A 24,346-nucleotide genomic window follows, 5' to 3' on the forward strand; every position below is an offset into this window, starting at 1 on the left:
GACCTGCAGTGATCAACCATTGACACAAGTGGGCTTTACCTTCCCAATTATAGAGTCAGTTAATTGTATTAAATGAAACAGTGAACAAATCTTGTAAGATCAGGGTGTACCACAAGACCTCTACCCCTTTCTCCTCAGTTGATATGTATGGCTCATGTTTCGATTGATTTCAAATTTTATAGAGCGCGCAAATACCTAAAAGGTACCCTGGCACTAAAAACAGCTGAATTCTACAGAGACGCACATGAGTGGAGGTGGCCACTAGCTCCGCAGTTTCCTGAATGTCATTAACTAAGAAGGTCTTAGATGGGGACAGAGCTTCTTCCAATGTTGAGAGGTAAAACCGAGAACGTTTGTGGCTGCTACTGCATCTCAACTGCAGTGAGGAGAATAATAAATAAATGTACGTCATAAATAGACCGGGCCCAGAGTGGTAAGCTTTGAATGTAATGTACTTGGACATTTAAAGGCTCTTGTTGGAGATGGGCAACCAGTGTAGCATATTCATACAGACCGATGCTCAGGCCATAGATGGGTCACCAAGCACCCACCCGGCAGCAAAATTCTGAATTCATTCAAGCAGTGAAAGTGAATAAAATGGTGAACCAAGAAGCAACAAATTGCACTTATCCATGTAACTAAAGATCAATGTCTGTAACACTAAATGAAAAGACTTGTGGGGGTAAAAAGGAAGAATCTTTCTCAAGGCGTTTAGCTGAAAGAAACAGGAACACAATTGCTAATTAATCTTTGGAGACAAGGAAAGGTCCAGTGGATGAAAACTCACAGCTTTCTGACCACTGAAGCAGGCATGGGTCGGTAGCCGACCAGGAGAAGCCAAAGAATAACCAGAACACTTTGGGGTCTATTTTCGCCTCATATAATGAGAATCCTGGTTTTGTCAGTATTTATTTTCTGGCAGTTCTTCCTCATCGTTCTAGCACAGCAAGCATACAATCACAGAAGGCAGGATCATCATTCTAAACTTGGTCATCCAAAGAAGCAAGAATTTGTATGTTGTTAGCATAGCCTTCAATCTGCAACCAGCTGAAATGATCAATTTAATGAGAGGATGAACATATAGATTAAAAAAGGGGAGAGCTGAGGGCAGAATCTTGAGTAACACTTTGAATAATAGCCTTAAAATGAGACTGATAAGAATGGAATGTTTGTGAGACATGGCAAGGATTATGCAGAGTAAAAGTGGTTCTTTTGGGTGCAACTTAGGGATTGGCCCAATGAATGCGGAAATGGGAAACAGCACCCCCTTCTGTCCCTTCTGTCCCTGAGCATTCCATTATGGAAGTGGTCATGGACAGTAGGGGTGGTGCTGCTGCTGCAGTCATGAGCTCTCAATACAAATATAAAGCTGCTTTTGGCATGATTAAATGGACAAGGTTTACCAAGTCTATTCCATCATATGTATGCATTTGTAATATTATTCCTATATTTTCTGTAAAAAAAAAGAGAAAATTGGGGTGCTGGCAGCTCCCTACTGTATAATTCGAAATAATGTACTAGAGATTTCTGTGCCAGATATTGTCAAACGTTCTGGTGTTTCTCTGGATTTTGAGTGCATTATGTAGTTTTACCTCGCTTGATGCTTGACATCATTTCTTGCCATCATTTCTTGCCATCACCGTTTTCATCTGGCTTGCTCTCTGATTCCTCCTCTCCTTCCTAAGCTTTCTCTGCTCCCCAGCCAGGCGTCTACTAGACTTGCACTCGCTGCACATCCCCAGCCTCCAGAACATTGCTCGTAATCCTGCTCACTCCACACACCACCCATTAGCCATTGTAGTAGCTGCCCCAATGCTCTACCTGTTCTTTTGAGTTGAGTACACCAGATCCCTTCACACTTACTCCAGCCTAACCTTATTGCCTAAGATACGTCCTGAGACTCTCTTATGAATCCTTTCTGAAGGAGCTGTTACCAAATTTGTTAAGAGACAGCCATAGCTCGGTAAAATGATGCATCATATTAAGGTTTCAAACTGTCTGACCAAGGTTTGTTTCCCATTTGTGTTTTTTTCACAGAGTTTGCCATAGTATAGTCATAGCATAACATCCACAGCTATCTGTGAAAAGCATCGTCTTCCTATAAAATCCACTTTTGGACCCATAACCCACGGCAGAATCATAAGTACAGGGACAGACGGGGAGAGTGTCACAACACTTAAGAAACTGGTAAAAGCTGTAGTTGATACTGCAGTCACAGGCTTACGTACTTAGTGCCTGACTCAAAGTTGTTGCAAGTCCCAGGAAAACATGAATTAAATATGTAACGATTGCAGCACTGGGCAAAACTCGGAGGTCCTTCCTTGAGCGCCACATCTCTGGGTTTCACTATGACTGACAGACACGGCGGACATGGCGAGTGTAGCCCATGTGCTAATCACAGACTCGCTGCTAAAAATGTGTTATGTTATGTTATGTTATGTTAATTATTATTTGCACAGCGCACGTACGCCCATGGGCTTCATGGCGCTATTGGAAAGGTCAGATAAACAACATAACAAGGAAAAAGTGTTAACAACAATCTATTCAGCGAAAGCCTGTGTGAAGAGCAAGGTTTTAAATGCCCGTCTGAAGGTAAGGAGATCCTTACTCTGTCTAAGAGTCAGAGGCAAGGAGTTCCATAAGGAGGCTGCCAAAAAGTGGAAACAGCTGCCTCCTTGTCGCTTCTTCTTAAACCGGGGCACCACCAATAGATCTTTATGGGCTGAGCGCAGACTACGCGAGGGGGTGTATCTCCCTATCAGCTGTCTTATAAACAGGGGGTCCAATAACAAAAGGAGCTAAGAGGGAAAACGGGTATCTCAGGGAAAGCCCTCCACTCAATGTAATTCCAACACAAGAAATCCCTGTACCCAGGACCTAAGTTAGCAATCATCTAGCGAGCATGAGAACTTACTGTTGTAGAATCCTCAATCGTCAGACTCTAGATCTACCCCCTCTATGGTTGGGTATCTATTGTCTCTAATGCCCTACCGTCCATAACTAAACACTGTTAACAACTACTACTCGGGGGTTCCCATGTGTATTCAACTCGACACAACCTATAATGTCAACTCTACTCGAGCAGTACATACGACCACACATATATATTAACAATCAAAGAAGACAGAAAAAGTGTAGCGGAGCGGAAGGCACCTCACGGGCGAACACCCTCGGGGAAAATTGGTTAGATGTTTACCAATACTTTGCCCCTTTCTCATCATTGGTTACCATTCCTTTCCAGTGAACAAAACGTATCACAAAAAGAATTTAAGTGAAGAACAAAAATGGTGATGGTGCAATAGAAAGAGCTCAGAACATCGCTCCTTAGTTCCACATACAGTACAGAGTGAAAATAAAGTAAAATCAGCAGTCATACCAACTATACCACTTTATTCCTAAACAAGGTATATACTACTGAATTAAAAAGGCTGGTAGCTTATCGTTGCGTACCACTACCTGTAACCAACATGTTTCACTGCACAGCAATCTTTTTTTTTTTTTTGTTGAAAACCTTTATTTGGACAAAAAGGATATACAAATATGGGCCTACAACCAGTCAGGCCGGCCACTAATACGAGAGGGCAAGCAATAAATCCAGGATGACAGTACACGGAATAAAACGCAATAAATCGCAATCATTACAGCATCAAAAAAGGGGGGGAACACAGACGGCCAGCAAATAGGAACAGTGAAGGTTAATTTTATAATAATACAAAAGGGAATATCGCAGGTTCGACTACAACACAAGACGTTACCGGGTTCCCAGAGCGAGTCATTGACAACAATAAAGCGAAAGGGTGACATGTGGGAGAATGGTGTAGCAACGCACAGCAATGTAAGAGCAAATATCAGTAAATCAAGCCATAATTAGTTTCACTCGTCTCAGTCAGGCCCACCACCCATTAGCATATTAGAGACAAAACAGGAACCGGAAAATTGACATTGTAAAGGAAAAACTAACCCGCCATATTGACCTTATGGAGAGGAAAGAGAAAGGGGAAAAACAGAGCTGAAGGGGAAAAACACCGCGCTGATACCAGTACCCCACAGCAGAAACACTTAAGGATTGGGAACATTAATAATAAAGAGGGCGTGAGAGTCGCGTGCAAAATGCAGCATAGCCCCATAGAGGAAGCAGCGGGTATGCTAACCCCACCCACATAGCCCATGGGAGACAGGGACAGACGCGGCACCCCTATAAGAGACACAAAAGGGCCATAGAACTAAGAGGAAGACAACGAATAAGTTCCAACCCACCCATCCCACCCAGCACCCATGCAGAAGGCTACGGCCTACCCCCCCCAGCAGCGTGCCTGTCGCCCTAATCCGAACCCGAAATGTAGTAAAGACAAAAGAAAAAAGGAATAAAGACGAAAGCAAAAAACACAAAGACAAGAAGGAAATAGGAGGGGGGAGTAAAGGATCAATTAACAATACGTTCGGCCCCAATCCTCCGCCCAACCATATAAACGTAATATTTTAAAACCAGAGCGACACATTCTCGAGAATCGTAAAACACACTAGGGGGTCACCCACAGCGCCATAATTACGGGCCGGTCCGCCGCTAAGCTATACCCCGGCGGATCCACCGGGAATAAGTTGTCTCACCCCAGGCCTTTCTTAGTGACCACCACCACCCACCACATAGCGGCAGGAAATAGGCAACTCAGTAGGAAGAAAGCACTCGAATGAAAAGATATTGAACAAAGGTGTAGATCAGGGGGGTCCAACAACAGACAAGAGAACAGAAGTCCGGGTATAGAATTCAAGTGTCCCAGGAAAATTAACCCGAGCCACAGAACACAGGAGTTCAGTCTCGCCATCTGAAAAAACCGGAACTCCCCCGCAGCACAGGACAACGACCCCACCGAATCAGAGATAGACAACAGTCCACCATGTTCATTGGGTGCTCGGACAGGAACAATCCCGAGCCCGGGGTCCGATTCTCCAAATTCCAAACAGTGAGTCACCAAGGGTTCCAATGCCACCGGAGTGCAGACCTGTCGATGTGCGGCGACAGTAATCTTCGCCGCAACCAGGGGGGACGAGGTAGCGGCTCCATCGAAACAAGACGATACCGTGAATAGCCGTCCATCCAAGATGGCGGCGGACCGCACAGGTTCCCCCGGGGCACCGGGGATCAAGGCCGCGTGCAGGGATCGCAATGCGTTGATAACATCACCGATAGTAGGCTCATGCTCACACAGCAAGGTCTCCGTGCCGTCCAACATCTCAGGTCCACCGATTTGGGGATATCCACAGCCCAGGCCGTCGGCCGCCATTTTGTAATCCCAGCCGCGACACCACTCTCCACGGCTCTCGAGGCCGGCACACAGATGTGGATCTTCTCCGGCACACAAAGGGAAAAAATGAAGGGGGGGGACCCCGCTAATGACAGCCTTGGTGCAGAAAGGAGAGCCGCCAAAGTCGGGGGTCCGCCGCACTAACACCTGCGCGGTCTACGAACAGAGTCCGGGCGCATGGCTCCAGGATGGATGGACGGGACAGTGGCGGGGGGCATCCCCTCACACGATTAGTCCTCGGAGCGCCGCACCCCGCGCAGCACCACTGCCGCCGCGGCAGACCCGGGCCGGATCCACCGGGTCACTCGCACAACGGCCCTTCGCAGTCAGGCACCTCTCTCGGCCGGGGCTATCATCGACACCACCGCCAGGCTGAGTCCAGTAGGCGAAGCCCCGGTCCCGACTCCATGGAGGCCCCGTTCACTCCGGGGGCAGAACTTCGGAATCACTGCACGCAGGAGCCTCCAGGTCAAACGGTGAGTACGAGCAATAATTCACGCATCTTTATCCGCTCGAGTGTGTCGTCTTGGGGCAGGATATGTGTTGCAGGCCGGATGGTTGACGGAGCCGAGCTACGAAGCGACCATTACGATCGCGAGCTTGGCTCCTCCCCTCTGCACAGCAATCTTATAGCAGATTCATCAGGGTTAGCCCTCTGTTACTGCACCAGCGTTGGACATTTTTTAATACAGGAAACTGTCGAGTTGAAAAACACAATTTAAAATAATTAGAAATGGATTCTGAACTACGTTGGCTCTCAGCGCTTAGAAAGATTATTAAAAAACGTGAATGGGGATCACATTACCCTGAACCAGCCATGTTCAATCGTACCAGCCGGTTTAGGAACTTCTCCGCCTTACTGTAGATCGCAGTGTCAATCTGTAAGCGTTTCAAAAAATGATATGATATTTAGTGGGCCAGTATAGTAGTTTCAATCAATATGTTTTGAAAACTCGCTTAGGAGCCAAGTATCACCTAATACTCCTTTCAATACTACTACAAATGTGATAGTTTTTACTGTTTTTTGCAGAGCCATACAAATTAACCGATGAATCTAACCTTACTAAGAATCTCTAAGTATATCATCATATTGGGAGCACATTACTTGAGACTGATATTGGAACACTTGCTACTGCATGGCAATACTCTATCACATTTAGCAGTATATACTTAAGTCTAAGATTACCATAGATAGATATAAAATATATTTTTATATACTATTATTTTCTCTTAGGATTACAAATTAGGTACACCACTTGATTGAATTTTTCATGTTTGCAGTGTTTTCACAAAGGTGCAGTCCAAATTTGTACCTCTCAAATACACCTCAAATACAGATACTACGATTTTTAACAATAAAATATTAACAGCAGTTATCAATTTTCTCAGTTTTCAGCCTTGAAAAAGCCCCATGCTTGCGTGCCAAAGGAGGGGAGGCATGTTGGCTAAATTGCAAATCATTCATTCACGGTGACTATATAATGGAACATAAATCCTTATCATATGATGTTTTGGGAATTGTCTGACTGGATCTCTTTATGAAGCATGAATTTAAAAATTATTTTAAAAAGAAAAAACACAATTAAATTTCAGCTTTTTCAACTTTCATCTATCTTTGGAATGAGTTGTATTATCTAACTCGATACTGGCAATTGATTGTTAAAAAACATTGAGAATAATGCAATCTTTAAAATATTATCGGTGCAATACATGTTGCTTAACATGCGTAGAAAGATGTTTGTCACCAGTGTGACACGGGGCCTTTCATATCGCAGAATAGTCATCCACACACAAGATGTAGAAGCGTTCTAGTTATACTTCATGGATGATGGCAAAAGAATCCCCAGGGGCAAAAAAGCTCTGCTTGCAGTCTCTTTCTCCCACAAACTTCAGCTGCTAACTCATCACTCTTTCTCTCTTAATACTCCCTCACACAACCACAGCATCACCAGATATGAACTCTCACTTAGAGCAGCCAAGCTACATCACAACATGTTAGTGGTATGGGTTGAAGCTAGGTTGGTTTTCATAGGGAGTCATAAGGGAGTGCACTCTGTGGTGAAGTTCAGGTTGGGTGCTGCTGGGGGAAGGGTAGAATTGACATAGAATATCCCTGGGAGGAAGAGGAATTTTGAGGAGGAGTGCAACAATGGTATGAGGTTAGTGGAAATAGTTGAGTCAATCTCCATAAATGAAATGTCTTATTTCCAAGTAATAACATTCCTTTTCGCTCAACTTCTTTTAATGTAGAGGCTTTTGGAGGATGATGGGAGGCAGAAAAGCTCCAATATGGACCTCCCTGAGACCAGTGAAGTGCTCGGAACCACAGGTCTAAAAGCCCCAGAGGATAATGAGCCACAAAGAAACCTCTGTCTAGAACCCAGGAATAATGATGAGATGCAGAAGACACTCAAGCTAGAAGCCAGAGAACTAGATGAGCTACATAAAATACTCCGTCCAGAACCCTGTAGGGACGAAAAGATGCAAAGGACCATCGGTCTTGAACATCCTGAAGATGATGATCTGCATAACACTGCCAGTCAGGAGGCATCTGAAAGTGATGAGATGAACAAAGCCCTTAGTCTGGAGTCGTCTGAGGATGATACAGGTCGGGGCAGTTTTTTCTACAGGACCTGTGATCTTGCCATCAACCGTAGAGACTACTTGGCTAGCATGCAGTGTGGACCCCTCCATTCGGTTGGTTCTATTTCCAACAGTCCCACGTCTTCTCTTCTGTGAGTATCCAAACTGTCTCTGTATTGTCAGCATCCCCACTGCCTGTGTACTAGGAGGATCACCTCAGTGGGTCACCACTCCCTTTCGAATTTGTAAGTTTCATGACAGTGGCACACCACTCTCCATCCAACTTGTATGAACTAGAGTAGTGGTGCTTCACTTACCAATGATGTACCTCTTTGTTTTGTTTGTATTGGCAAATTTGTCTGAAAGCTTTGCCTGTCTGTGTGCATTTGGGTTTTCTATGATATAGCTCTCTAGTTACACATCCGATGTGATATCCGTATGCAGATCTTTGAAAGTGCGGTGCAGCTCTCCCATACACCATTTCCACATCAACATGCCCATCTATCCCCTCTCACCATTGTTAATACCTCAATCCTTAAGCAAACAACTATCCAATGTACAATGAACTGCTGATACTGCACACTTCTACCACTACTTCTTATCATTTTGAGCACCTCTTACCTGTGATCACACAACTCTCCACCATGAAATATTCACATCCTGCACTAGATCCTCCTCTTAAGAATGGCTAAGAAATTTACCAGCTGCACCTTCATTCTCCCTCTTTAAGAGTTCACATCATTCCTCCAAAACTCAGTCTGCCTTCACAGAAACAACTGTTGATTTGATTTTCGGCAGTCTTGTGTCTCCCTGCAGGGCTGACGTTTGTTCAGATGATGCCCTGCCGGACCATGTCAACCTCAAAAAGGCTCTAACGCCTGTCTGGAAGATGATAGCCAGCCACAGGTCTGTGTCTTGTAAAGGTGAGGTGGAATATCGTGCAGGAGCTTAGAGAAATAAAGGAGAATGGGGATGGGTGCTATATCTGAGCGAAGATGAGGAAAGACAGAGAGAGTGTGGACATGGTTGCAGTAATGTCTGCCTGTGGTGATGGACTGGATTTGGGGAACTGGATGATGTTTTGCTTACAAATAGAGTGTGTTAAAGAGGTGATATAGGTCAGCCAGGCGTGACCCTAGCACCTTTAGGCCAGAGAAGCCACCCTAAAAGCTTTGTAGTTCCTCTGAGATAGACGCTTAATTTTAGTTTAACATTGAGTCCTCTTCAAAGTTATCTTATCAGGGATGATTTGGCTGCACTCAAAGTATGTGGGTGACGGGTCTCAGAAAACTTCAAAGTTTGCCTCGAATCCAAAACTAATGTGAAATCTGTAGCATTGGGCCATAGACAAAAATATTGGGTTAACTGCGAATCAGTGACCAGGTTTCCAAAATCTGAAAATGAGCTGCATGATTTGCATGTACAATGAGAATAACAAGACATTATTTGAATAAAGGCCCTAGGGGGTGCCTCTCATACTGTATTATGTTTCTCCACTGTCTCCTTCCCTCGTACTCAGGGTGATTCAAAAGTTTAGGGAATATTCAGCCCGACCCATCCTCACTGCTCAAGATTAGTTGAGGAGATTGTGGAATCAAAAAGGTCTGGAGCTCGGTTTTGAGTCACTTTGACCCCCTGCTAATGAGTGACGATCTGTTATCGTAACAGTCACAATCTGTTCTGCACATGAATATAAAAGTCCTCGATTTACTTGCCTGAAAACTGAGTGGAAAGCCTCAAGGTTTTTCTCTCTAATTCCTGGGGTTAGAGTGGCGGTTCTAGCTGCTTGTAGACACTCAGCTAAAGCTGCACATTCTAACAGTTGGAAAATGATGTATTTGTGGCATTCATCCGTGGAATATATCCTCTTTCTCCAGCATTTGCCCATTTTTTGATGGATAGTCAGATTCCTCACTTTTAAAATATTCCCCTGGCACCAGACTGGTTCTGGCTTGTGCCCGCCTCTAATATCGAAAACACTGGTCCCGTAGCTTCACATTTGATACAAAAATCTACACACCCATGTCAAACAATCATAGTGTGGTGGTAGTATCACAAAACAATGAATAGAGAGGGCTTTCCCATGCGTCTCCGAGCGAATGATCTGGGAGGTATGGAATCACAGTCCCATCCGGTCCGCAAACAGACACAGGCTTGACACTAACAAAAGACTTGATCTGTACAAGAGCTCAAGCTTGGTACTGAGTTATCCTCTGGATTATTTCATACGTGGAAGTCCTAGACAGATGGTGGTGTCCACTTGTGGATTCAGTTCCAATAGGGTCGAAACATTGTCATTTCACTGGGTTATTATTTGCACAATTGTACTACCAGGATTTCTGAGTTTAAACATAGACACTTACTTTTCATAACTGGATTATGGCTGGGGGATATAGCACTGGTATTGCATGAAGCTGTCCCACCAGGATATCAGACTGTAACACAAAATTGTATAGACAAAAAAGGAGGTGGCTTAGCTGTCCTATTTGAAGAAACAACAAACCTTACCAAAGCTGAGGATGTTTCTTTACATGGTTGTGAGACCCTCCTTGTCAGATTCAACCTTACCCCAACCATTTCATGTTACTTTCTCCTTCTCTAGAGACCACCACCTAGCAATGCAACATTCCGAGACACACTGCCAGATACAATCTCTAACCTTTTTACAGTATACTCAAAAATATGCATCCTTGATGGCCTAAACATATGGTTTGACAAACCTAATATGCCACACCCTTAAACCATCCTCACTGGCTTAGGCACACCCAACCCACAACAACTTGTTCCCAATTCCACAAACATTGATGGATATATATTAGGTATAATCTTCGCAAAACCAGACGTAGTCACGTTCCAAACAATTACTCCAGACACTTGATCGACCACTACCTGGTTTACTTCCAACACAAGACACCAAAACTCACCCCAACTAAAATCACAGAGCCCTCAACTACATATTGATCTTGGAACAACTAAATTTGGAGTGACTAGAAAACCTACTTACCTCAAATACAGATCTGGTCACAATCAATACTGTGCAAACATTCTGTACAGAATCATGTCATGTCTTTGCTTCTTGTCCAGTCCTATGTAATTACTGGGCCTTTGTTATTTGGAAACTTAACAGTATTTCACACCTTGCTGTTGGGTGGGATCCAAAATTAATTATGTTGGGGCGTTCACCTGTTGTGGGCCTATATTTGTTCAGAGTCTCCCTGGCAAAGACTTGTTCTGGCACAATTCTATCCTGCAAGTACAGCCCCAAGTACCTGGGTGTGGTGGCATTACTTTTTGAATATATGTTTCTTGGAAATGTCTTTGTTACATAATGTTATTGGTAGGAGAAGGCTGAGAAAGATCTGGGATCCAGTTAGGTTTTGGATGGGTGAGATGGTGGTTGGCCAAGACAATGGGTATCTCCTCTGATGTTCTTTCCTCGACGCTTCCATTATTATAACTAAGGCTCTTGGTTTTCTGTTTAAACAGGTTTTTACATATAAATACAAACCTTTTGGTTTTTGTCTGTATTTATTTTATTGATTTTAGAACAAACCACAAACCACAAAACCACATTGGCAGCTAAATCAGGCACAATATCTGGATAATATACAATTGTAGGGGAGATGACAGAGACTTGGAAATAATTCTTTAGGGGAACATCCTGCATGAGGTTATCACTAATCTTAAGAAACACACACACCCCTTAGGACAATAGGTTGAACCATTTACCCCAAATCTTTTCAAAGAGCTCGGGCCACCCCGGGCTTCAAAGAGGGGTTCCTCTTGAGTTCCGCACCAGTCTACCCCGTCTCCACTTCCTTACAGTAGGAGACTTTGCCTGAGACCAGAGAGCCTCTATATCCCGCTTCGCCACCGCTGTTCCAAGGAAGCGCTTATCGGCCATCCAGGCCATCAAACACACCTAGAAGCAAGCGTATTGGGTCATGGGGGACCGCCCACCCCAGTGTCTGTGTGAGTTCCAGTTCAACTCCCGCCCAGAATGGTGCAAGGACAGGGCATTGCCAAATCATATGGTAGAAGTCCGCAGGGGCGTGATTACATCGCGTGCTTGGCGGGGTGAGGTATTCCGTGTGTAGGTAGTAGAGTTGGACTAGACGCAACTTGGAGAAGGTCTTTAAGGTCTTGGGGTCCATGAGAACATCCCTCCAGTCCACATTTTCTAGGGGGCTCACCCAGCGGGCACGCAACAAATCTAGGGTTGCGGGGCCAATGTTCACGAGGGAGCGGTAAATCCGTTACACCCCCCCTCTAACCAGGTTCACCATCATCACTTGGGCCTCGAGGGGACTAAATTCAGGGAGGGAGGTGGGGGACGGAATGTGCACCCAGAGGGCATGCCTAAGCTGTAAATATTTATAAAATTGGGAGGAATGGAGGAAGTAGCGTTGTTGTAAGTCCGCAAAGGTTCTGATGTGGTCCCCAACCCAAACGTCCCCCAGATCCCGATGTGGTCTCACTGACGAAAGTCCCTAGGAGACGAGGCCTCTTGCAGCCAAGTACCACATCACATGGGCGTTTGTCTGGTAAGTTTCCCGTCCCATTTTGTGTGGCGCTGAGCTGTGTGCCAAGCCAAGAGGTCCGACCTAGTGATGGGGGAGGACCTGTAGTATGGGAGCCCCATATTGGTAGGCCTGGAGCTGCAGGAAATCCATAGAGCTGAGTTCCACTTCGTACGCCGGGTCGGAGCAGCCGCCCGCGAACCAGTCATGAACCACGATGAGCCTCGTGGCCAGATAGTAAAGGTAGACGTTGGGTACACCCATGCCCCGTCATAAGGAGGTATGCTGCAGTGTGCCAGGGACATTCGTGGTCTCCCGCCCCCCCATAAAAACCATGTAAGGATACCGACAATCTCAGGGAACCAGCTTCCCGGGAGGGGAAAGGTAATATTTTGTAGAATATATAAACAAGCATTTACAATGCAACGGTTTCGCCTTTGGAAAAGTTTGAGCTATTGGCATTGTAAATCACAACATTTGTATTCATGTGTTGGTTTTGAAAACAGATAAATAAATGGCATTGTCATTTACATTGCAAATAGCTTTAACATTTCCAAAGGCGAAACCGTTGCATTGTAAATGCTTGTTTTGCTTATGTTGCCTAGAAGCTAGATTATTCAAGAAGAAGCACAACAGGTTCGCACTCTCCCTTCTACTGTCAGTTATTTGTTTAGGAGGACGGACTTTCTGTCTCATCTGTAGTTCTGCCTCACATAGCTGGTACGTTTTCAGACTGCTTACGTATGACATTCAAGACTTACGAGTGACACTGAGGATACTTTACCATGAGTGGAGCTATTTAGTTACGGCCATGTAATGAGATACATTTCAGAAAAGATTGAGTGACACTTTCACCAATTATTTGCTTTTTAACCAACAGCACAGGTGCCTTCTGGGATGTGTAGTTTCATTCTTAAAGTTTTTTTTAAACTAGGATGAAAGTGGCATCTGAGACAGTCACTTGGTACATTTTTAGTCAACTTTATGTCCAGCCCCAAATGTAAGGGGATTGCAACATCATGTTTGCTGCTATACAAAGTTAATTAAGTGAAAACTGCTGAGTACTTGTAAAATTGACCAATCAACGCTTGCGGACATTGTGCTCAAATTTACAAGACTAAAAAGAAGACTACTCTCAGTTCCACTCGCAATGTAGTGCATTTAGCTCCATGTACATATTTTTAAAATGCTTCAGTGGAGAGACATTATCTTGACCTAAAAACTGTCAAACTTGATGGTTTGATAGAAATCAGTGCTTCATTTGTTGAAGAATCCGTGTTGGTGCGGGAAGATTTGCTCAGAAGCCTGCGGCTGGCACCAGGGCCCAGAATACTAAGGCTGCATTGTCTAGAGTAAACCTCATGCCTCTTTAACCCCTTCAGTGCTAATGACAAGGGTAACTCGTCATGTAGGGCCCATTGATTTCAATGGAAAGTCAATGGACCTACATGCACACCCCTTAGCAGCCAAGTGGTTAACAGATTTCAGGACAGTCCCTGCCCCTTTATCTCTGTCTTGCAGGTTCCTGCTTTCTCCCCTTTTTTAAAAAAAATTTGTTGTCTTTTTCTTTCTCCATTGTGCGTGCAAAAGCACTGCTGCACAGTTATTTGCCCAGGATCACACAGTTATGCTCAATATGTGGAAGACAGGATCATAACTTAGATGTCCTTGTATCACAGCTAACAATGTAGCCACCAGACCACATCCTCTGCAAGGAAGTGGGAAACTGTGTATCACATGCCTGTGACAGATCGTCTGGGTGCACCAGCCAGAGGCTGAACTTCCTTCTCCACACACTGCTGGTGCCCAGCTCCCGCCAGCGTGGTGAATTACTTTCGGTTGATAACCTCCCTCATAAATCAGCTTTCTAGGAGATAAACAGAACGTGAGAGCTATGAGGCTATGAGGCAGATTAACTTCTCCAGCCCAGCTCCGTGTTTTGAACAAGCATTTATTTTTGCATACCACTCCGTGATAGATATATTAATGTAACAAGATCCCCACAGTCCGAATTTTTATTTGAACCTTTTTGTCTTTTCGAATGAAAGAGATTAGGCCTTAGAGTCTTGTAATCACAATTTTTATGAAGCATTACGTGTCTCCCATAAAGTTCTTCAAGACTATTAGAAGAGAGACCCTTGGCTTAGTTTTTTCTCTGAAACGGCCATGAAACAAATGACATACCTCAGCACATCAGAACACTTAGGTTTTAGCAAAGATAGTCTGTCAGGAGGTTAGAGGTCCCCTTTCTTGACAGTGATAACAATTGAGTTGAGTGCAACACAGAATGCCACATCATGCTACAAAATTCAGCACCATACCACATATTTCCACTCCACTGCATGCCACTCCACCGCACACAATACCACTCCACATAATAACAATCCAAAACACACAATCCCAATCCACATGATTACACTACACTCAATACCAACATAATAGTAACATAATTCCAATGCACACCATGCCACGTAATTCCACTCCACAAAACTACACTCAGCCCCACACAATTCCACAGCAAACAATTCCACCTCAACCCACATAATTCCACTCCACACCACATGCATCCACTCCACTCTATAACACATAGCTAGCGCCTATAGCGCTCGGATTGCCGAACCCTATTGGCTTTGCCAATGCTTGTTAATTAACGTGCTTCTTGATTGGCAGCTTTGTATATGTGGTTGTACGGATTGACGAAGAGGTGAATGAGAGAACGAGACAATAGGTAGATAAATCGATGAATGACTGGGTGAATGAATACATGGTCAGGTGGCTGGCTGGATAAATGGACGAGTGTGTACATAGATAAAAGAGAGGTGGCTGGATGGGTGAGGTGAGCGAGTGCCTGAATGGCCGAGTCCAGGATGCTGGAGTCTGAGGCAATCCTGTAACTGGGATATGGGTACTCTCTCATCTCACTGCTGCTTTTCACTCACTCACGTATGTACTCTCAACCATCCATTCACCCATTATGCACTAACTATTCCACTGACCCACACAACCACTATCCCATTTGTGGATCCACCCATCTACATAACTGCACATAAACTGTCAAACCAATGAAGAAGCACGTTCAGAGAGTAAAAGTCACACGTAATGACTTTCACATGATTGTTTTTAATAGGAGGGTGAACCGCAGTAACAAGGCCTCTGATTTCATGGCACCTACTTAGGATTTCCAGTCATTTTGCATGCGATGAGGGTGGGGGGCAGTTTGCATTCATCCGGTACTGATCTACTTTCTGTAATGCACTCGCCAATAAACCACAATGAAGGCGGCAAGGGCGAGCACTGATTGCCTCACATCCTGCCAAATCTAAGGAGAACCGGAGGGGGGAGCTGGGGGGAGGATGTGAAACATGGTCCAGTTAAGCATTTAAGTAGGATACACTTGTGAAATAAACGAGCATCGAAGCATGGTGATTCTTTCATAAATAAGAACAATAAAGAGTAGGCCCCTCCATGGAGAAGGAGATTAAGCAGGCATCAGGAGGCTGGACAGGCAGTGGGAGTGGCTCGCTTAGCTGCGCGATCGACTCCGGTCCTGTGGGCCAGGGTCCTCTTCGAGCGTCTGTGGGTATGGCTTCCTTGGCATACACTGCGTTTGGTGTTCAGGGCCACCCGGCGTTGTTTGCCTGGGGAGAACATGCGTGCATTTATTGTGTAACAGGGGTCGGGGTAGGCCCTTGTCCTGGTTAGTAGTTAGCACCAGGATCTCTCCCGTGTCCGGAGTCACCTTTACTTTCTACAGAGTCTCGCTCTGTGCATACTGGATGCGGGCTCGCGGCAGACCCCCCAGGGCTTGCGGTCCAGTTGCCCTTACTTGTAGTAGCCTGCCAACCCTTACGCGGTGCCCCTGGACTTCCTATTAGTGACAGTGGCCATCTTGAGTGGGCGCCATTGTCCGGCCACGTGAGTCAGGGGCAACACAACAGCTATCCACACGGCAAGAATGCTCTTTGAAAGCACCCGCACTCACCGACTGTCTTCTGGCGGGCGGGGCTCTCCTCCTCACACGGGAGCCTTGCTCCCTGCAGCACTCCTCCGGCAGTCGCTTTGGGGCCGCGGGCGGGGTTCCTCTCCTCCTGGGCTCTCCTAGATGCAGCAGGGCTCCCTCGCATCACGGGAGCCCTGCAAACCGGCCGCCATGCTTCTTCTTTCTTCCCCCCGGGCTGCGGGGGCGGGCACTTCCGGCCGGCCGCGCTGGGATTGGCCGGCCGGCCGGCCAACCACTTCCGGGTCGCTGCGGGCAGCGCAGCGGCCCTTCTCCTTAGGTAGGCAGGCGGGGGCTGATTTTTACGGGCAAATGCCGGGTGGGCACCGGCTCTTTAAAGATAACCATCAATCGAGGTGGGCACTCGATCGGCCACAAAACGGTCCAGATGCCGGGTGGGCGAGGGGGACACGGACAGCGGGAGGGGGTGGGAACGGGCACAAACCCATTAAAAAAAAAACGAAACTCCGCCCACCGCTGCATGACTACACAGAGGGAACGCCCAGGGAAAAAATCGCGGGAACGCCCCCGAATCTGGTCCGGCCTTGACGGACAGATCTCTGTTCCAATGGCTAGCCTCCATTTATGGAGCTAGCCAATGGGACAGGGGGGCGTATTCCATTTTCCTTACTGAAATCAAGAGATTTCTCTGGAGGCGGAGCTAAGAGCTCCGCCCTCCAGCGAAACCTAAAAACGGGGGAGGACCATCATTTTAAAAAGGGCACTTCTGCCATGGGGCTTAAGAGTAAGGGATTGCCATCTCCTGAGGTCCGCCCTGACCTTGGTAACCAGGGGCGTGATATTTAGGGCCCATTCAAGTTCTTGAAGTAGGGCAACCCTAACCCCCAGGTATTTGAAAGACGGCCTGCGCAGGGGAATGGTTGTTTGCCAATCGAAGCAGGCACGGGACGGGTGTAGGGGAACCAGAGTGGACTTCGCTGGATTGAGCCGAAGGCCCGAGACCCATTTAAAGGCGGAAATGGCGTCCAAGCACTGTGGGCTGGAGTTCTTGGGGTCCGCCAGGAAGAGAGGACGTCATCGGCGTAGAGGGCGACCTTGTCGACGTGAAAGGGGTCCCAATCCCAACCTCGGATGCAGGGATCTTGACGTATGAGAGAGGCCAGGGGCTCCATCGCTAACGCAAATAAGAGCGGCGAGAGCGGACAGCTTTGGCGAATGCCCCTCTGAATGGGGAATGTCTCCGAAAGCACACCATTATTGAAGACTCTCGCTTTAGGACTGGAGTATAAAACACGGACGAGGCGTCAAAATGGAAGGCCGAAGCCCAACACCTCCAGCACGTCCCCCAGATAGCTCCAGTCAACCGTGTCGAATGCTTTTTCAAAATCAACGAAATGCAGGGCCAAATATGGAGTGAGATGATGTCGGTGTGCAAGGGCGAGGTGGAGGCGGTGTATGCAGTGCCGGGTACCCCGGGCAGGCATGAAACCACATTGGTCTGGGTGGACCAAGTCATGCAAGTGGGAGCGGAGACTTTGTGCCAAGGCAGTGGTAAAGTTTTTCACCTCGGTGTTAATGAGGGAAATGGGTCGGTAATCCTCACTGGCAAGGGAGGGAGGCTGTGTCTTTGGGAAGACCTCAATAGTAGCCACATCCGTCTCCGGGAAAAAGGACCCGTGTCCACCACATGCTGAAACAATTCCACTAAATGTGGGACCAACATATCGCGGTAGGTCGCGTAGTATTCATGAGGATAGCCATCCGACCCTGTCGTCTTACCGGAATCCAGGAGTGAAATGTTCCCGTGTATCTCCTCCGGAGTAAAGGGGAGATCCAGAGTCTCTGAGACCGTCTGGGGAAGGCGGGGCAGTTGGGTCCCTGTCTCTGACAATAATGCAGCTAGGGAGGCCTCGGGGGGTCGGGCAGCGTAAAGATTAGCATAGTAGCCCGTAAAGGCTTGGGTGATAGCCCGAGAGGTGAAATGGTGAGCGCCGGCCGCATCACGGATCTCGGGAATGATGCAGTTGACTTTGGGGTAGGAGACTAGGTTGTAATTTGCCATTTTTATCACCCCAGCCGTATACGCGCGCCACTAAGGAGCGCCAGAGCATTTTAGCGGAATCCAGAGAGATCATACAGATCTCCTCACAGATTTATTGCAAGCTGTCGGGCGGAGTCAGCACTCTCAGTAGAAGCCTGGTTTGTTTCCAGCTGCACAGCGCGGGCCTCCAGTTGTACATGGCGGGCGGCCTGGGCCATGCACTTCGCGTGGACCAATCCCCTAGCCAGCTCTCGTATAGTGGCCTTGCCGGCCTCCCACAGTGTACCCGCGGAGGGGACCGAACCTGTATTGATTAAAAAATATTGCCCCAGTTACCGCCCGATGGACTCAACAAAGTCCGCATCTTGCAGAAACCAAGCGTTCATCCGCCAAATCATACGAACGCCATCGGGGGAATTCCAGAGACGGAGGGAGACAGGGGAGTTGTCCGAGATGCCTCTGGGCAGGATAGTTGCAGTCGCCCCGGACATCAACTGACAGCCGGGGCCGGCAACAGGAGCAGGTCATTACGAGAGTGAGTATGGTGGACCACTGAACTGTGAGTGTACTGTTCCCGACGGAGATTCCACACCCTCCAAGGGTCGCAGAGACCCTGAGCGGAGGACCAATCAGAAAGGCGCTTAGCAGAGGCAAGACGAGACGCAGAGGGAGCACCTGTTGTGTCGTGAGGAGGTTGCATAACAGCATTGAAGTCGCCTCCGATGACCGTCAGACCCTGAGGAAAAGCAGAGGCTACGAATGTGAGACGCCAAAGGACAGAGGGCATTGTGGCGGGGGGAATATATGCACACAGAAGATTAAGAGGGTGCCCCTCAATTTTGCCGGTCAATGCCACATAACATCCCTGTGTGTCCGTCTCAGCCTGTGTCAGAGTAAAGGGGAGACCCCTTCGGATCAATATGGCCACCCCCCGGGAGTTCCAAGTGAAACCAGAATGCCAGACCCTGTCGAACCCATAGCGGGCGAGGAAGGTGCAATGAGTTTCCAGAAGGTGTGTTTCCTGTAGTAAAAGGATATCAGGTGCGTGGCGTCGGGCGCTGCGAAGAACAGGAGCTCGTTTTATGTGGTCTAATTGACGTTCCACGACAAGATGTGGAGGGTTCTACTTAAGGTGGACACCATCAGAGCGGGTAGTGTGTGTGGAGGACAGTGCAGGTAGACCCAGGTCCCAGGGAAGGAACATCCCATTGCCGGGGCACGGGGGTGAAGATCATGTGGTCTGGTGAGTCTCATGTCGTCATCAGTAGCGTGTGTGCACAGAAGGCTGCCAAGAGAAATAAAGAACATCGGCTCGTTTTCGGCCAAAAACAATAAACAGTCGGGAGACAACGGTCTGCCCACCCTCCCTTCCCCCCAACACCCCCCACCCTACACTTCTGAAAATGAAACATCTGTTGCCCTGAAAAGGAAATACAGTAACAAACAACAATACAAAATAGTCTGAGTGCTAAGCTAAAACGATAAGCAGTGCTTGGTCTTGGCAAAGGTGGACCCCTCCATGTAGACGGATATGGAATCGTTCACAGCTGTAAGAGAGTCAAAGAAACATAACATGAACCTCAGTCCAGCGGGCTCCCAAGACCTTGTCTGTATTTGTATATAGAAATGGGAAAATACTTACAAAACAGATGCTCCTGCCGCCTCTGTGCTCCTCTCTAAAATCTGAGTCAGAGGTGCACGGGGGCTGCCAAAAGAAATCGTAAAATTCTGCCCTCAAACTGCCGCTCCAAAGAGGGGTGAACAAGTGCAGTTGGGAGCGCCGTGTCAACAGAAGCCCTCCAGGACCCCTCACAGCGGTGGCCAGGCAAGGTGTGAATTGTTGGAGCAGTGCAAGCAGCAGATGTCCATTAAGAGGTGTGAAAACACCCTAGGACATCGGCTGAAGCCCCAGCAACCATTTGTTTAAGTAGTTGTGTGGCAGGGGGAAGGAGGGTGATGTGGCAGGGCACAGAGGGGGCAGACATGCCTCTAATAACTAATAGCTCTCATGGAACGGAGGGGATCAAAGGGGAGTGCATTAAGAACACCATTTATTTTAAAATATAGTAGATTGTTGAAGGTGGAGCGACGGTCCCATGAAATGGAGGGATGGGTCCTTCGAGGGTGTGAGGCACTCCTGGCATGGACCAAATGAACCCGAGATTGCGGCTCCAAAGATGGATTGAGTGAGCTCACATATGCCTTGCAATGCTGGCGATTTTCAAGCAAGGTGAGCTCAACACTCATACCTCACATCCATACCACACAGGGCAAGCAAGAGTGGGGCATGTGATGGCAACGAAACCCAGCGGGTATAATAGAAAGGTGGTTCCATTCCGGGATTTCCAGGCCATAATTATTGCATTTCGCTCTTGTCTTCATAGGCCCTAGGCGCTAGAGAGGTTTCCCTTCTCTGGGTAGTGATGGGGAGGGCCTCCACTCGCGCATCAGCCACCAGACAGGTGAGCATGCTTTCCCTCAGTAGGGCCATAGGGGTGGAACGATCTGGGGTGGGAGGGCAGCATGCCTCATAAGGGTAGGAAGAAACTTGCCTGCACTCTCAAAGGAAGGCAGGGAGGCTGCCAATGTGAATAATACATTTAGCATAGGAACCAAATAAAAAAAAATGCTATAACAACCTAGTGCAAATTTGCATGCCAATTTAAATACATGTGGTGATATACTAGTTTCAGCCTCTTTTTTTTCTTGCAACAAAAATAAATGTGCATAAATACAGACAAAACGACCAAAAAATAAATATGGATGAATACAGATGGAAATGTTGGAAAAATAAATACCATAAAACCGGGAGCCCCAATTATAACTAATATGATTGCTTTTGCTATATTATTATCTGCACACCTCTATTTTTAACTGGCTAGCTTTTTTCCGTTGTTAATTTAATTTTTTTTTTAATGGATCATGTTCTCCAAATAAAAAAATACAATAAAATTCATAAATATGGTAGAAAAAACAAACAAACAAAAAATTGCCAAACTTCAACTTAACTGGCTAAAAACAAACAACCCTTAATAAAACGATAAGCCTACACAGATTCAACCAAATATACAAGTCTACAATCAAAAAGGCAAAAACAATTATACTTTTCCAACCAAATCCACAATCCAAAGTGTGCTAATTACGAATTTTATAAATTACTCACAGAATTCTGTAAACCAAAATACACAGACGCTACCCTACACCATTTCTTGAGAATTTTGCAATAAACTGGCAAATCATTACACAATTAAAGCAGACATGTTGGATTTTTATTTAAAGAACTAAAAACAAAAGCCCCAACATCGTCCTACTACACCTCCAGGGAAAGGCAAGCACTCCTTAAAAGAACTCTCATCGACTGAATTTATGGATCTGTCAAAGCGAACAAGCCGTTAAACTGCCCCTCTAACCCTTGCCCATCTCAAATCTTCAAAAACATTCTACTTTCAAATTCTGCTGCCATCTCAGTCAGAACACTCATTAAGAACTCCTTGACGGGAGTTTTCCCAGAAGACTTAAGAAATGCATACATACACCCGTTATTTTATTTTTTTAAACTACCCTCAACAAGCAAGATCATGACAACTACAGACCCATAGCAAACAGACCTTTCCTGGACAACCTTATAAAAAAAGCAGCTTTTGCGCAGATTTCACTATTCATTGAAGGGAATTCTATACTTTCTGACTTCCAAACTAGATTCTGTCCAGGAAGAGATACTCCATTGGCCTTTATCCAAATTTGGGATGGCTTTAAAACATGATAGACCCAAACGGGTTTGGTGCTCTTCTTCTCTTGGACCTTTCAGGAGCCTTTGACACCATTACACATCATGACACCTTAATCCAAATATTTGAGGAAGCTAATAGAGGGCACAGCTCTCGCTTGTAACGCATCATACCTACACCACAGAACAAATATTATACATACACCTCCTTTTTCTTCTAAACCCTACAGCATTAAAGCAGGAAACCCTAAAGGCTCAATCATCTCACCCATGCTTTCAACATCTATATGAAATCATTGCCTGACCTGATCAATGGTTTTGACTACATCTGCTCTAACTACACGTTTGGCGTTAGAGGCTGCGTACAACGGAGATTTTTCCATGAAGATTTACCGCAATCTTGGGGTGTGTACTCAATATAACGACTGGCCACATGCTAGAGTAGTCGGCGAGACGTTCCTTACGTTTTCGTAGAGGATTCCTGAGGAGGACGCAGCAGAGTGAACAAAAGCTTTTCCATTTGACAATATATTTATCCCTGAGGAAGGGTTCAGTTTGAACCCGAAATGCATTGGGAATGTGTATGAAAATGCATTGTGCATATGTATACATTCTAATTACTAACCTCTGTTTATCTGTTAATGTGATGACATCTTATACTACAACTTTTTTTGGTTTTGTTTCAATCAGTGAATCAGTTCACATGTCGTCAGATTTAAATTTCATGTCTGTTTATGAAATACAATACTGACTGAACTCTGATAAAGACAACGTTTCATACCATATGTGGAGAAGCGTGGCTCAGTGGTTAGAGGTGGCAGACCCGGAAGCTGAGATCGGCCGTGGACCAGGGTTCGATTCCCCGCCTCGGCGGGTCTCGGGCTCAAAATTCCACGGACTCGACAATTCTCGCTCCGGTGCCTATTCGACTCACGGGGTCACACTCTGCGACTCTGGGCAATAGCTTGCTTAATCTCCACTACGGCCCCTCGCGGCGGGATGCCTGGCTTTCACCTTGTGGATACCCTGCCGGGGTATCTCACAGGGGAATACCAGGACGGGTTCCCTAAGCAAGCGCCTTGATACCTTCGGGTGATACGTGCGCTATATAAGTCGCAATACATAGGTTTTTCAGTAAGTTTGTTGAGGCATTCATTGTCCTTAGCTGTGCTTCACACAGGTAGTGTTTTTCCACAGCCTCCATTAGTTGTTCTAACTACACAGATGACACACAGATACTTCTAAAATTAGAAAACCCAAATTACATTGTAACATCAAAAATCGTCAATGCCTCCGGCCCATTGACCAGTAGATGACATGGAGGCACCTCAAATTGAATGCCTCTAAAACCGAAATACTCACCTGTGCCGACTGGAAAACCAATGACACTCTCTGTGCCTGGCTTGATGATATAGGGTCACTGCCAAAAATATCTAGGGAGGTAAGAAACTTTGAAATTACCATGTACACCAAGCTGTCAATAAATACACAAGTGGACAAGGTAGCCAAATCAGATTTTCTCACAGTGAAAGCATTGCAACACATCTTCCCGCACCTAGATGTCCCTCACAAGATTCGAGCAACCATCTCTCTTGTCCTATCAAAATTGGATTACGCTAATGATCTGTATCAAGGCTAAACTCTGTCAACTATGAGAAGATTACAGAAAATTCAGAACACTGAAGCTAGACTACTCCTGCATGTAAAGCCAGAAGCACATATCTGCCCTGCCTTGAGGGCCCTAAACTGGTTACCAGTTGCCAGAAGATCCACCTTCTTGCTGCTTTGTATCACACAGAACACAATACAAGGGAAATAACCACTCATTACCAGGAAGAAAATCAACAAAGGAACCTACACTGAAGAATGGCTCCCCACCTCAACATTCCTTTATACAATTTAAAAAAACCATGGGTGGAATATCTGTCCCTGTTCAGGCAGCCAAACTATGGAATTCACTATCCACACGCATAAGATCCACTAACAGCCATCTTAGCTTCAGAAGATTACTCAAGAGCTGGCTCTTCCCCACATGACAACTATACTCAAAACACAACAGTGTACTACAAGAGTATACTAAGACATGACCAACTATGCTTCTCAAAGTTTCGAGATGAAGTTGTTATACGTGTATCATTATATATTGAACTATGCTTCCTGTCATAAGCAGATACCTTCATATAAGGAGTCAAATTTATGTCGCACCACAAGGTA

General features: G+C 46.1%; 1 protein-coding gene across 9 annotated transcripts in view; it reads left to right on the forward strand.

Moving 5' to 3' along the window:
• BRD8 (bromodomain containing 8) overlaps positions 1-24,346 on the forward strand; it is a 791,877-nt gene that overhangs the window by 660,630 nt on the left and 106,901 nt on the right. For 5 of the 9 annotated variants that reach the window (XM_078652722.1, XM_078652723.1, XM_078652729.1 and 2 more), the window contains 2 exons: positions 7,554-8,038; positions 8,685-8,792. The exons of 1 other annotated variant lie outside the window; for it this stretch is intronic. In XM_078652722.1, the coding sequence (XP_078508848.1) occupies positions 7,554-8,038; positions 8,685-8,792 (593 nt within the window). Of the gene's footprint in view, positions 1-7,553; positions 8,039-8,684; positions 8,810-24,346 lie in introns of all 9 variants that reach the window. 3 more of the 9 variants (XM_078652724.1, XM_078652727.1, XM_078652728.1) reach the window with 3 other exon arrangements.

This window comes from Lissotriton helveticus, chromosome 7 (assembly GCF_964261635.1).
Source record: "Lissotriton helveticus chromosome 7, aLisHel1.1, whole genome shotgun sequence".
NCBI lineage: Eukaryota > Metazoa > Chordata > Amphibia > Caudata > Salamandridae > Lissotriton > Lissotriton helveticus.